General features: G+C 46.8%; 1 protein-coding gene across 1 annotated transcript in view; it reads right to left on the bottom strand.

Moving 5' to 3' along the window:
• Fib (rRNA 2'-O-methyltransferase fibrillarin) overlaps nt 1-15,543 on the bottom strand; it is a 38,554-nt gene that overhangs the window by 1,891 nt on the left and 21,120 nt on the right. Inside the window, exons 8-9 of the mRNA XM_084606708.1 lie at nt 14,071-14,183; nt 6,041-6,186 (exon numbers count right to left, since the gene is read on the bottom strand). Of these exons, the coding sequence (XP_084462834.1) occupies nt 6,041-6,186; nt 14,071-14,183 (259 nt within the window). The remainder of the gene's footprint in view (nt 1-6,040; nt 6,187-14,070; nt 14,184-15,543) is intronic.

The following is a 15,543-nucleotide window of genomic DNA, read 5'->3' as shown; positions in this document are numbered from 1 at the left end:
ATGCTAGAAACTCTGCGCTGGCGCTTTTTGCTCCTCAGTCTCGTCGCAGACGGTTCTGGATTCTCATCATCCGCAACCAAATCAAGTAAGCACCATGGTCAAACTTACCTCATAAAGAAGGGGACAACAACCCGCAAGCTTTGTGTGCAGTTTCAGCGCAAATGAGCCTCCGGTTGAGGCGGGAGAATTTTTCAAACGGGGGTTCGATAAAGTTGCAGAATAATGTACAAAAGAGGCCAACCATTACTAAGAAAAATATAGCAGGTCTTTTCTTTTCTTCTTCTTTCGAGCATACCAATGTGAGATAATGATGTACCCATGGAGATAATTATTTCTTGCGCAAGTTATCTGGTAAAGAATGCTGCGCCAAAACCTGAGTGACAGGAAAAGCTCTCAAGCGCGCTCGTTAATCAGCAAAGCAGCACATGTAAGCAGCAGCAGCCACCTAGCAGAAGATGCTACTCACTCTAGACCTGTCTTTCGTTTAAGTTCTGTGTCTTATGTACCTGCACAAAATGTGCGCCTCTCTGTCAGATGCCCTACATTCGTCTTGCACTGTACTTTATTTGCACCAGTAGTATGACAGCCTTAGCGTTATGCGTTTAAATCATCGCTTAAGAGGTTTCATTGTCTACCTAGTAGGCCTATCTTCGCTCAAGAGGCGGTCCAGTTAGAAAGTAGGGGAAAAAACAACCACATGCCGCAGGTAGGATCCTTACCCACGACCAACGGCAGTGGCAGTGGCTGTTCAATCTAATTTCATAGGTGTTTATGTTGGGTTGTGGGTTCGGATTTCACTGGGGGCGCATGGTTGTTTTTTCTTCTACATTCTTATCAATTATCTCGATGATTACATTATTTCACATTGATCAAACAAATAAACCCCTAAGCTTCCCTTGGTGTCGGTGGCTGCTTGCTTCCTTTGCATGTTTTCACAACGAGCCCCTAATTTTCCTGTGATGGCTGATTAGCCTGACGAGTGCCTTGATGTCACAGACAGCGTCGAAGGGCTACTGCACAGCTCCCCTCCTTCCCATTAGATCATGTTCCATGTGGAAGTTGCGGTAATACAGGATGTACTACGTCGCCTGCTATCGACACGGCTGGCACTGGTGAATGCTCTCGGGGATAATTTACATGCAACATACATATAGTCACTGAACCTCAGGCGGTAGAGCAACAGACTCGAAATTTGGAGTCCCCTATTTGCTGATTAGGTAGACACATGAAACAATGTTTTGGGGGAAAAGATGAAGTTAACCGAACAATAGACAGATATTCAGTCGCTGATCACAGGTAAAATACCTCTCAGTACGCTGGGAAATGCATAAAATAATGCAGGATCTACGACTGGCTTTTGGCTCTAGCTAGAAGGCGTAATTATTACAGTAAACGTCGAAGAAGCAGTTTCTTGTTCCTTGTCGCCACCTTGGTATTTTCTCTTCAAGCCCTCAGCACAACGGACCGGTTTGCTTCCGCGCCTGAACACTGTCCCAACCTGTGCGCTTGTCTGCACTGCACCGATGGTGGTACAGCCAGTGAACGCAGATTGCATAAAAGCAGTCACCACCCATCGTGTATGCTTGCATGACAGGCTTTGTCATACATGAAAGGTTTAGTCAACTGAACTGTCACATCATGCACAAAACTACTAACTGCTGCCCCACCACATGACAATTAGAAGTTGATGTAAAATGACCTTTTTTTTTACTTCAATAAACTGGATTTGGCCACTTTGTGCCAAATTGGCTACTTTTGGGACCTCTTGGCAACAGTAACTTGAAATTGGCAAAATCTAAGTCAGGACCAAATAAAATGCGATGTTTGGCCAAAGGTTAGACCAGACTTAATCTCCCCCCCTAGGCAAGACTTCGAAATACTTCCTTGTGCCATGCAATGCCGCCATGCGGCCTTTTCCAACCACCACTATAGTCAGATACAGGTCAAGAAAAAAGCTGCAAACAGCCTTCAAGGGAACCCCCTCTAACCAGTGGCATCGCTCCAAATGTGTGACGTCACGGCATACACTGGTTAATAATAATATTAATAATAATTATAATAATAAAAAGAAGACACCAGTATTCCCTCCGCGCTCACGGTTACACGGACTGTTACTAAAATGGCCGCCTCCGATTGTTGCATCTGTCCATCGGTGTTCCCAGGGGCGCCCACATCGTAGGGCTCCATGGCGGAAAAGAGATGCAACGAAGCGCAGAAACAACAAAGCGGTTTCGTGAAAACTCGACAGTGCTGAAATTCACCATCAGAATATGCTGTTTTGCCTGTTGCACTCTGATGAGCAAACGACTGTTGATCGAATTGAGTGAAGGCATGTATTCTTGCTGGAACTCGCGAAGCATTTAGGAACTATTTGCCAGCACGGACTCGCTCGAAAAACCACGTTCCAAGCACTACTCGTAGGTGCAAGGTGGTCGGCAGTGACGTCATCGTATAGCTCGGCAGCTATTGGTTGGAGGGGGGTCGTTTCATAGCTGGATGCCACATTTTTTCTTGACCTGTATCCGACTATAGGATGCGTCTCACTACCTTTCACTTTATTGTAGTACAGTCAAACCCGAATATAACGAACTCGGATAGAGCAAATTAGGTTTTATATCGAACACTCGAATTTCCGCTAGCATTATGAATGTATTTTTCATAACGCTCGCCAACGGGCGGGCCTTTGTGCTGGCTCCGAGTACTCTTTGGGCAGCCCACGCTGCCGGGCCGCAATACTTCTAGCACATGCCGTTGTCAGATGGGAGGGGGATTGGCGACTGCTCCGTTCCCCAAGGTCTCACACAGCGCATACGTCGTCACGCGCCCGCTAGGGTGCTTCTGCGCCGATTCCGCGCTGCCTCCAGGCGGCCTCGGCCCATGCTGGAGGCAAACGCAGGAGGAGCTCTCTACAGCAGCTTCCACGACGGACCCTCTTGTACGCATGCGCGGCCGTCGCCCGGAGTAGCCTTTAAAATCTGCGCCATCGGCCAGCCTCTCTTCGCAGCGCTCCTATTCGGCAGCTGCCTACCATGTGATCAAAGACGTGCGAGCAGCTCCAGACCTATTGTGCTTCGAGAAAGAAGAAACACTGACCAGAACTGGTTTCAAGTTTGGGCGAAGGGAAGGGGAGAATCTTCAAAGGGAAGGCAGCCTCCAACAACGAACGAGTCAGTGGCGCACTTTCCCACATCCTCAGAGCTTTCTTTGTTCGCGTTTGCAAGTCGTGCTGCTGCTATCCTCACATTTCCGGATGTGCCTATGTTGCTGCTGACTTGCATTCCGGCGCTACATCCTGCAAGATGACGACGAAGCAGCGGCGTGCCCTACCGCTTTCCGACAAGCTGGAGATCCGCGGCGAAAAAAAGTCTGACGTTGCCGCGCATTTCAAAATTTTGCGGAGCACGTTAAGCACCATTTTGAAAAACCAGTCGGCCATCAGAAGCAATGAACAGGAACGACCAAATGGTGATGGCTTTCGCCACCGCAAGCCGGCTTACGACCAAGTAGAGAAAGCGCTGTACCAATGGTTCTTGGACGTTCGCGCGCGAAATCTGCCTGTCTCTGGCCCCATGCTGCAACAGACGGCAAAAGATTCTGCCTTCGTCCTGGACGTCGAGGGGTTTACAGCGGGCAGTGGTTGGCTCCAACGATTTAAAGACCGCTACTCCACCACCGGAAAGGTGGCTGCAGGTGAAAGCCAAGCAGTGGACGCTGAGAGTGCTGAGAAGTGGGTGCAAGACGTGTGGCGTGCTGTCACGGAGAGATACAAACCATGCAATATTTTTAACACTGAAGAGACTGCCTTGTTTTGGCAACTGTGCTGCCGAGCAGTATCTTGGCGGTAAAAAATGAGAAGTGCCATGGCAGTAAATTGAATAAGGCCCGAGTCACCGTTCTTCTCACGACAAACATGAACGGTTCATCAAAGCTGCGGCCGCTTGTCATAGGCAAGTTCAAGTCACCTATGTGCCTGTGAGGATGCACTTCACTCCCAGTCACATACAACTCAAATTCTAAGGCCTGGATGACCAGAACGTTGTTCGAAGCGTGGCTGCGTGGCTGGGATGAGGAACTTGCAACGAGCGGGCGCAAGATTTGCCTCCTCCTCGATAACTGTTCTGCGCACCACTGCGGCGTCACGCTCAAGAACATCGAGCTTTGTTTCCTGCCACCGAACGCAACAGCGGTTTTGCAGCCCCTCGATCAGGGGATCATCCGCGCTATCAAGCTGGGCTACAGGAAATGCGTTGTTGAGCGGCTGTTGGTGAAATTGCGGGTTAACGACGAGCTAAGATTAATTTGCTGGCCGCAATAGAAATGATTAACCGTGCCTGGAAAGACGTGACGCAATCCACAATCAGCAACTGCTTCCACTATGCTGGACTATGTCGAGAGGATGCAGAAGCTACTAGTGAAGCGCGCACTGTGCAAGATGACAGCGATGTTGCCACGCTGTGGGAAGAACTCGCTGATGTTCCGGATGCTGTGCTCAAAGAAGTTGCCCTGGAGGATTTTCTCACTGTTGACGACAACGTAGCCGTGACAGCGAGCCCGTTGGACTCGAAAATTGTTGCCGACGAGGAGACCGAGGAGCCACCGCCGGAAGACGATCGCCCTTGCCAGACGTTGCACGAAGACCTCGCTGCTACCGATCTGCTGCGCCGATACTGCTCCTGAATACAGGGAAGCGGACTGGAGCTTGTGGAAATGATGTCGCGTGTGGAAAGTGCGATTCTCGCTGATGGAGTTAAACGCAGTGTTCAGGCGAAGATCACTGCCTACTGCAAATAAGTAAGCATTTATCTGCAATAAATTTCTTTTGTAGATTCATGGTGAGCGGCACGGTTTTTCTTTAGTTAGTGGGTTTTACGCTGCGCTGTTCTGGACATTGTGTATAACGAATTTGGTACTGAAGTTCGTTATAAACGGGTTTGGTTATAGCGAAATACTTTATATAGCGAACAAATCGCGTTGAATTATGCAGTTCATTATAACCCGGGTTTGACTGTATTTTATCAAAGCAAGGAAATTACTTGCTGCTTAGCAGATATACTTTGTTTCAGTAGTCTACTGGCTTTAAGGGCGTTGTGATCGGTGGCGCATGACAGCCCGGCAGGTGAGTTGTGTGATGCTGAGAGCTGCAGTGGGGTAAAAAATTTTCAGGCTACATAATTTTTTAGCCTTTTAACTCCAGAAAGTCTGAAATGTGAAAATGACGGCTGTCTGTATCATAAACGATGAATAGCTTATGGCTGTTGTAAGCACCTCAGTACACGTTGAAAAGTGAAGCATGTGGCCTGAACAACTTTGTACTTCCGATTTTTTTCTCATATGTATTGATTGCGCTTCATCAAAAGCATGTTTTTAAACAGAAAAATGCAACTAAAAACAGTATGCATCAAATCATGCCCTTGTTCACAGAGTACTGCAAAAATGTCACGCGAAAAAACTAAGCCATTAATGCCGCAATCTATTCGGGAATAAAAACCTTTACAACTACACCTCAAGAACAGTGTTTCTCCTCTAGCGAGGACAAAGCTAACTGTTCTTGTTACACACATGCTTTTTGCCTTCGTTTCAGAAATGCCTCAAGCATTTCCGCGCTTTTGCTTCGGGGTGCTCACGCATATATTTTTTCGTTAGGTTGTGGATGCTCTTTCCTGTATCCCAGGAAATTTTAACAATTTTTCGTGACAGAGCTGCTTTTGATGATGCATTTGTGGTGCCTTGGCGCTATTTTTAGCTACTTTTGACAGCCCGCCCGCAGTTTGGCCACTTTTGCAATTTATGTGGCTCTTGTTGAGTTTTGGACCTGGTAACCCTGCTACAGAGCGCTCCAAAGTCTGCTCGACAAATAAATGCATATATGTTCGCATGAAAAATATTTAAGTTCCCCTGAAGTGAAAGTAGTCCAATTTGTGCACAGGAGAGCTCCTGACTGCTTTACTGAAATGCTCACTTTAATATTAAGCACATGCAGCTACTGATCTAAACCGAAGAAACAACACTACCTTGATTGTACTAAACAAGACAAAATCACCTGTAGATGCCCACAACAACAGCGTGGTCTCTCTCGTAAGGTTCCAATGTAATTTGCTCTTGAGGCTTGAGGCGCTCCTGCTTCAGTTTTTCCACCTCACCGGCAAAGACGGCCTCAGGCTCCGCTGTTGAGTCAATGCAATTGGCCTGCACAGAAGCAAGAAAGATGCCATGCAGCTCGACAAGGACAATGCCTACAGCAGCAAACACTTTATAAAGTGCAAGCTTTTCCGCATCCTGGTCCATCACAAGTCCTGAGCGCATTTATAATAGCACAACGAGGGGCAAGCAAATTTTCAAATAACTGGAATATCAAATGAAATATTCATCTATTCAATTCACTTAACAAATAACATAACAAATAACACAGTGCTGGTGGTTCAAAATCATTCAAAGGAAAAAGATGGTTTTCAATTTTTTGGCATGCAGTTCGACTTCCCGGTGTACTTCTCTTCCATGACTACATTCGAACCCGGTTATATCGAACCAGGATATATCAAATTTTGGTTATATCGAACTCACGGAATATCCCCTTGAAAATCGCATGTAAAAGTATAGGAAAGCCGCGTCATATATCGAACTCAATTTCACCGGTCGTTGGATGTATCGAACTCCGCACCACGCACTGGAAAGTGTGCCTTCCCCAAAGACTATTGCATCCCCATTGGCCGTTTGCCGCGTGACGTTTTCAAGCCACGCGCGGAAGGAATGAGAAGGGACAGTTCGGAGTCGGGACAGTTCGGATTCGGCTGGTTTGGGCAGCGCCGTGCCCATTCCCCAAAGGTGCGCGCATCTGCAGTTATCGTTTCCCGCGCGCCAGCACATGACGTTTGCAAGCCATGTGCGTGGGTGTGCCCATTCTTTTGCCGAGCTATCTCTCTCCTTCAGCACGCGCTACGCATGCGCCAAGCCAGCTCAGCCCGTTTTCAGACAGACGTCGGACGCTTTCTTCAGCGTGTGCTGCGAACCCTCTGCGCGCGGCGGCTGACGTGGCTATGACGCCTGCGGACGTCAAGAAGCGGCAGATCTCTCTCTCTGTTTTTTTTTCTTTTTTTGCGAGAGTCCTTCATTCTTATTGGTGTGCTGAATGCGCGGCGTAGCGTCAGATATGGCGGCTGCGGACGTTAAAAAGCAAGAAGCTTTTTTTTCTTTTTGGCGGGAGTCGTTTATCCGTGCATGTATGAATCAACGAAAGCACGCGATCATGACGCCCGTCCCAAGCGCGGCGCGATAAATCGAACCAGGCACGTGCAATCAAGCCATTGCGGACACTCTGCAGAGTTCGTTCCCTGCCACGGCAGGAGCTATCAAAGGATAAACACGCCGCGACGTTATCGCTGCACAGCATCTTGGCACGCTGCCAAGAAATGAGCTGTGGATGAGACGACCCAAACGGAGCGACGCGCGCCATCAACATGCAAGCGAAAACGCTTCACTCCTGTCGCTGCCGCTAGCCACTGAGATCGCTTGCATGCAAGCGAGCTGGCCTTAACGCTTTTTTTCTTTTTTTTTTAAATTCTCGGGTGCAAAAGTGGAGGGTGGGTTCATTATGCGAGTGGGTTGATTACGCGACAAATACGGTATCGTTTTTTCGCATCGTAAGTGCCGTCACAAGACGATTTCGGTATATCGAATTATCGATACATCGAACTATTTTGCGGTCCCCTTCGAGTTCGATATATCCGGATTCGAATGTATTTCAAAAACAAGGATCAAACAGGCCTCATGCTGCGCTGTCACAATCGGTATGCACAGAATGCAGTGCTCAGCGCCGCAACAATGTCCATTCACTTGGCGGCGTTCGTACATGCCCTCAGACTGGATGATGTTAGAAGGTTTGGTTTGGTCTGTTGGGTTTAGCGCCCCGAAGCAACTAAGGCTATGAGAGACGCCGTAGTGGAGTGCTCCGGAAATTTCGACCACCCAAAGTTTTTTAACATGCACTAACATCGCACAGCACACGGGCGCCTAGCTTTTCACCTCCATCGAAAAGCGGCAGCCGAGGCCGGGATTCGATGTCGCATCCTTGGGCACAGTAGTCGAGTGCACTACCACTGCACCACCCCGTCAGGGCAGAAGGATAGAGCAGCTTCAGCAAATCTAGCTTCGATGCCTCATGTTGGAGGCCAAGGTTTGTACGCAGCTCTCTCCTCTTTCATGTACTGAGGTATGAAGCTAGTCTATTATCTTCAGTCATCAACAGTGAAACATACTTTTCTCAGGTTAATAAACTCTCCTTGTTTAGCAATCACCCAAAAAAGAGATCAGTGCTGCATAAAACTACAGCAACAACTGCATTATGACGCTGTACCTCAGTGCTTGGCTGTTTCCTACAACTACCCAACTATGTGCATTGTAGAGGTCTGATATGGCCAGAGCTCTGTGCCACGTGTTATCTATTGCACTTAGCCTCCACTACTTGGAAAGGTTTATGGTGTGTTAACATCCATAAGCAACTCCGGGGCTATAAGGGATGCATAATGGAGGACTCCAAACCCAGGTCACTTGGATTGGTACCGATCGGATACCGTGAAGTGGGGGGGAAAAAAAAAAATATATATATATATATATAAAAATCGACTGTCTCCCTGCATTATCGGAGCTACGATTTCACTCCAAACTTTCAGCAGCATTACGACTCTTTGCTGCTCGCCCCTCCCAGAGTGTGTGTCATCTAGTTCCATCAAGCGTGTTGCTTAAGGGGGGACATGGGTCTTGAGCAAAATTTTCTTAATATTTGTCCTGTCAGTATGAAATTTGCAGGGTTTATGTAAATTCTTATGCTGGTTTCAAATATGTTGTTAGTTTTCTTCTACATAAATTTGCTGAGTAGTTACAGCAACTTTGCTGTTCCAGACTTGCGGGAAGCTTGTAAAAATATCTACTGAAGGGAAATTGCTAAAATGCACATGGATCTGTTTCTGAATGTCTAAGGAACACAATAAAACAAGTTTTGTGCTCCTGCCTTACTACAAGCCAAAGTTATGGAAGTTTTAAGTTTCAGCTTCACAAGTGCAACCACCCCCTTTCTACATCTTCTTATGTTTAAAAATTTTTCATGCAGTTGAGACCTTGTATAATAGCTTTATTGTGTTCCTTTAAGGGGGGACACGGGTCTTGCGGAACAAAAAATCGCGAAAAAATCACTTTTTAGAAAATGTGATTTACGAAATCAGTAGCTCTTTATCTACCTATCTGCTAAGTTTTTCATCTCTAGGGTCGGTATTTTAGTCACAATGCCAATTTATATAATCGATGTCGCCCAAATTTGGGCCGAAAACGACCCCCGAAACAACCATTTTCCGCGAGGCGTAGCTCCCATTTTGTGCGCGGCACCGTAGCCATCTTGGTCTCATTCGAAAGAGCCGCCTTTCGTCTTCAAATTGCCGCCTCTGCTGTTTACATTCGCCCATTGGTCGCATAAAAAATAGCAAAAAAGAAAACGTGGAATTTGCAATCCCATTGGCTTTCGAGGTGCACGTGACGATAAGGCGTCTCCGCATTGGTGGAGCTGGCTGACGGCGTCTGCTCGGCGCGCCCGAGCCGCGGGGAGACGGCGGAGACGTGACGCCGGCCGCGCTTGGTTCCGAACCGCGAGGTGCGTTCATGGCAAGAATTTGTGAAAAAAGTGAAAAAAAAAAAATAGTTGAATAATTATCTCAAGTGATGCCCTGCCCCGGCTGTGCACGCTCAGGCCGACGGAAATCGTGCGCCGAACGATCGTGTGTACGAGCCTGAAGTAGGCCTAGCGTGTTCCCCACCCCAGCACGGAGGACTGCTACTGCCAGCGGTCGCACCCGCCGCGACAGTGATAACGCAGGCCGCAGATGAGCAGAAAGATAAGCTCAAAACAGGAAAAGCTTGAACTCGCGCCAACTCCAGCAACGAAGCGGTAGACGGATTGTGTTCGTAACGATGACGGCAGCGCGGCGGACAGTCCGCTTGGCGATGCGGAGTTCACGATCGTCAGATCTAAACAGTTTGCCGAGATTGGCGAAGCGTAAAACATACGGCGGCGATATTGGCATTTAAAAAAGTGAACGGGGATAAGGAATCGCCGTCAAACTTATTCTCCAATGCGTAAACTGCGGGACACGTCGTCTTCGTAGAGCTCGCTGCGCGTTTACGCCGATCGGACCTCGTTCATAGTCCTTAGGGAATTCACTTGCTTCCAGTGCAATGCAGAGCACTGGGAAGCAGCAAACAGCTCCAAATTACATTCCTTTTCCGCAATAAACGTTCCTCACCGCGGTCTTGATACGAGGACGTAGCAAAACGACGTACGTAAAAAAAAAAAAAAAGAAGAAGAAAAAAAGAAAAAAAAAGTGACAACTGAATGTGCTGCAACTGCAAATCAAAATAAAAGAGGCGACACTTGGACGTTGGAAAGCAAAGAGACTACATTCCTGGAGGTTTATAGCCATTTTAAATTGTAAACGTGTGCATTGCACCAGTGAATGTCTGAGAGCAGAGAGGAAGCGTGCTTCCTCTGCAGCTTTTCAGACTGCAGCAAAACGAAAGCAGAAAGGCAAACCCAATGCAGATTACTGTCCAGGAGCCTTCTAGGCCACAGTGGCCTGCATTTCTACAGTTTTTGTTTGATTAAATTAGTGTTTGACATTGCAATTCGTTTTTTCCATTTTTCTCAAAATGAAAATTTTGCCTACCCTTCTATTTTGTGGGTGGCATTGTGGCTCTCCTACTCGTTAGATTGTAATGATTTTTCTTTTTACTGGCTCGTGAGTGTTAAAGGAACACAATAAAGCTATTATACAAGGTCTCAACTGCATGAAAAATTTTTAAACATAAGAAGATGTAGAAAGGGGGTGGTTGCACTTGTGAAGCTGAAACTTAAAACTTCCATAACTTTGGCTTGTAGTAAGGCAGGAGCACAAAACTTGTTTTATTGTGTTCCTTAGACATTCAGGAACAGATCCATGTGCATTTTAGCAATTTCCCTTCAGTAGATATTTTTACAAGCTTCCCGCAAGTCTGGAACAGCAAAGTTGCTGTAACTACTCAGCAAATTTATGTAGAAGAAAACTAACAACATATTTGAAACCAGCACAAGAATTTACATAAACCCTGCAAATTTCATACTGACAGGTCAAATATTAAGAAAATTTTGCTCAAGACCCATGTCCCCCCTTAACATTCACGAGCCAGTAAAAAAAAAATCATTACAATCTAACAAGTAGGAGAGCCACAATGCCGCCCGCAAAATAGAAGGGTAGGCAAAATTTTCATTTTGAGAAAAATGGAAAAAACGAATTGCAATGTCAAACACTAATTTAATCAAACAAAAACTGTAGAAATGCAGGCCACTGTGGCCTAGAAGGCTCCTGGACAGTAATCTGCATTGGGTTTGCCCTTCTGCTTTCGTTTTGCTGCAGTCTGAAAAGCTGCAGAGGAAGCACGCTTCCTCTCTGCTCTCAGACATTCACTGGTGCAATGCACACGTTTACAATTTAAAATGGCTATAAACCTCCAGGAATGTAGTCTCTTTGCTTTCCAACGTCCAAGTGTCGCCTCTTTCATTTTGATTTGCAGTTGCAGCCCATTCAGTTGTCACTTTTTCGTTTTTTTTTTTTTCGTTTTTTTTTTTCGTTTTTTTTTTTTGTTTTTTTTGCTACGTCCTCGCATCAAGACCGCGGTGAGGAACGTTTATTGCGGAAAAGAAATGTAATTTGGAGCTGTTTGCTGCTTCCTAGTGCTCTGCATTGCACTGGAAGCAAGTGAATTCCCTAAGGACTATGAACGAGGTCCGATCGCCGCAAACGCGCGGCGAGCTCTACGAAGACGACGTGTCCCGCAGTTTACGCATTGGAGAATAAGTTTGACGGCGATTCCTTATCCCCGTTCACTTTTTTAAATGCCGATATCACCGCCGTATGTTTTACGCTTCGCCAATCTCGGCAAACTGTTTAGATCGGACGATCGTGAACTCCGCATCGCCAAGTGGACTGTCCGCCGCGCTGCCGTCATCGTTACGAACACAATTCGTCTACCGCTTCGTTGCTGGAGTTGGCGCGAGTTCAAGCTTTTCCTGTTTTGAGCTTATCTTTCCGCTCATCTGTGGCCTGCGTTATCACTGTCGCGGCGGGTGCGACCACTGGCAGTAGCAGTCCCCCGTGCTGGGGAACACGCTAGGCCTACTTCAGGCTCGTACACACGATCGTTCGGCGCACGATTTTCGTCGGCCTGAGCGGGCACAGCCGGGGCAGGGCATCACTTGAGATGATTATTCAACTATTTTTTTCACTTTTTTCACAAATTCTTGCCATGAACGCACCTCGCGGTTCGGAACCAAGCGCGGCCGGCGTCACGTCTCCGCAGTCTCCCCGCGGCTCGGGCGCGCCGAGCAGACGCCGTCCAGCCAGCTCCACCAATGCGGGGACGCCTTATCGTCAAATGCACCCCGAAAGCCAATGGGATTGCAAATGCCACGTTTTCTTTTTTGCTATTTTTTATGCGACCAATGGCGAATGTAAACAGCAGAGGCGGCAATTTGAAAACGAAAGGCGGCTCTTTCGAATGAGACCAAGATGGCTACGGTGCCGCGCACAAAATGGGAGCTACGCCTCGCGGAAAATGGTTGTTTCGGGGGTCGTTTTCGGCCCAAATTTGGGCGACATCGATTATATAAATTGGCATTGTGACTAAAATACCGACCCTAGAGATGAAAAACTTAGCAGATAGGTAGATAAAGAGCTACTGATTTCGCAAACCACATTTTCTAAAAAGTGATTTTTTCGCGATTTTTTGGTCCGCAAGACCCGTGTCCTTGAAAGGTTGCATGCAAACAGCTGATCTTGTCCACGGCACCGCACACTCTTCTCTAAAACACCGAACCGTCGCCGAGAGAGGATCCATGTTGCCGTTCGCTTCGGCGAACGATACCCTTTCTAGGAAGCTACTGTAAACTGTCTTCACGTACCATTATTTATTGCTAAAGGGCATTTTACACTCTCATAGGCCAAATGAAAGTGCGCATGCTAACATAAATGCGCTTGGGACGAAAAAAAGAATGCCAGCAACTGCAGGTTGTCGATACGGTTTTGGCCAGAGCTTTTGGATCATACCAGTTGCAAAACTTCACTTCAAAAAGTGACTAGTTTTGTATGCATTTTTCAGGTGCCTATGAATTGTCACACCATCTAGAAGCGGTCAATAGAAGCTTTTTGCTCGTCATTGCCTTTTGGAAATCACATTTCTCTCTCTTCTTTTCCATCTCAATTATTATATGGCTGTTAGTATCTTTAAGAATTCTTGCTAGTGCAAGTCTTCAACTAATTTTATTTTCCATGATGGTTGTGTATTTATAAACAATCTGAAAGCTTGCAATTTAGACGCAGCTTCCTCTAATGGCCGCAGGCGCCACTACTATTCGTATACACCCGAACTTTGACCAATTAAAATCACCATTCTTCGATACATGGGCCTTATGGGAAGTTTCACAACTAGTAGTATTGAAAAGCTTTGGTTTTGGCTGTCCATTCACGAGCAGGCATGCCATCTGTTGCCAGACTGTGCCTCAAATTCTGCTAAAGACGGCTCTATAAGACGAGGGGTGATTTTAGCTTGCTTTCTTCGAGGAAAAAATCTCGACCTATAAAATTGGCCACAGGGCACTGCCATATTGGAGAGTGAACTGTACTCATAACACAGGAAAAAGCTGATGATTCCCCCCCCCCCCTGCTTCACAGCCCAGTCAAACCGGTTTCTCCCAGGGTCGTGAAAAGATCTATATTCCAGTTTATACTGTATAGTTCAATGCCTAACCCCAGACTAAAACGCATAAAGGCAGGGTGTGGGATACAGCTGCTCCTCTATAGGCTTCAACAGTCTTTCAAACAATGCAGCATTGCAATATGTTCGTGTAGCCCAGAGATATAAGATGGCCCGATACGAGTGCAGCAGGCATATATTTTCTGCAGTGCAGAAATGACATGTGGTGTATCGCCCAGATATATCCCAGCCACATCACCTGCATGTGTGACATACAAAGGAGAACGTAGGAGATCGGCCTACCTTTATGGATATGACAAAATGACCGCCATTTTTGAGGAACTGGTGAGCATTGATGGCAACTATCCTTGCCTGGTCCGGCTGAGCAACGTCTGCAAAAATGGTGTCCACCATACCTGCAAAGCAGCAACGGTCAGCAAGGAATTATATCCACTTGCCAGATCAATGGGCACACTGCTTCTAGGTCAAAGTCCACTAGTCAAGAGCATTTTATGAATTTTTATTATGATATCCAACTAGTGCCCACCATGTATCTTCAGAATTATGAACACAGTTAAACCTACATGTAACAAACCTTGATGTACTGAATTCTCCAATATTCCAATATTACGAAGCTTCTTAGCTTCCCAGAGCCACCCCATTGAAGCATGTGTATTTGAAAACTCCAAAATGATGAATGCATAGAGGCGGCAGACTTTGAAAAAACAAACTCTCTACACTGACTACAGTAGAACTCCGCTGTTGCGTTCATAGGTGTTATGTTATCCTGGCTGCTGCGTTGAGGTTGAGTCCTGGCATGGCTACCATAGAGTTTCATTTATTAGCCCTTTCAATGTCACAAACGTACCGGTACGTTTTTGTGCTTCGCCCCGCAGTGTCACAGACGTGCCGACACGTTTTCTACCGTGCATTCAAAACTTCGTGCCTCAGCGCGAAGCTGGCGCGCTTGGACTGGCAGCGCCATCTGTCAAATCTTTCTGCAAGCTCGCATTTTCACCCCGCGCTGTGTTGGTACATGTATATTAAAAATTATGAAGCGACCGCGCCCCCCAGCAAGAAGGGGGTCGGCGCGGTCACACCACGCGCTCAACTCTCTCGTACTAAGCGATCATGCGGCAAGCGAGTGCAGTTACAGGTCTTGATTTCTCAACGTGCCAGTTCTCTCCATTGTGCGGGCCACCGAAAGTGCGCCCTCCGTGCGCGTGGTTACTTTCGGATGGCTGATAGTGCGGGACCTTCGACTGCGGACTCGAGTGATGGCTCTTCTGATTACAAGTACCAGCCAAGCTCGGATTCAGACTCTCAAGAAGTATCAAGCAGTGTTCTTTTTCTTATATTATCCTCATTTATCTCTTTTATAGTCAGGCTGGTGATGATAATATAAACAACACCTGCAGAACACTGAAATGTGCATATTCCATTGACTATGTTATTTGTATAGCAATCATAATAAAAAATCGCTATGCTCGTTCCCTGAAACCAAGCCGACAATGGGAGTGTGTCACCGCCAGAAACACCCAACAGCGAAAGGGTTAGAAACCCCGCTGTTAGGTTGTAAATTGGGGATGTTCCCGTATGATACGGGCATCCAAAAAATTAGAAGGGTTCAACGCTGCTGAACCGAACAAGAAGCGAAAGCATTAGCTGCGAGTAACCAAGCATTCTTCTTCTTCCCCAGCCCACATATAAAGCCCACTTTAACCAAGCCGTATGAACGTGCCTTAGTGGCCTGTGGGGGTAACGTGAATGCCAGGG

This window comes from Amblyomma maculatum, chromosome 6 (genome assembly GCF_055883805.1).
Source record: "Amblyomma maculatum isolate TAMU_Amacu chromosome 6, ASM5588380v1, whole genome shotgun sequence".
Classification (NCBI taxonomy): Eukaryota; Metazoa; Arthropoda; class Arachnida; order Ixodida; family Ixodidae; genus Amblyomma; species Amblyomma maculatum.
Note: the sequence above shows the minus strand (reverse complement) of the source record. Positions and strands in the feature narration are given on the sequence as shown.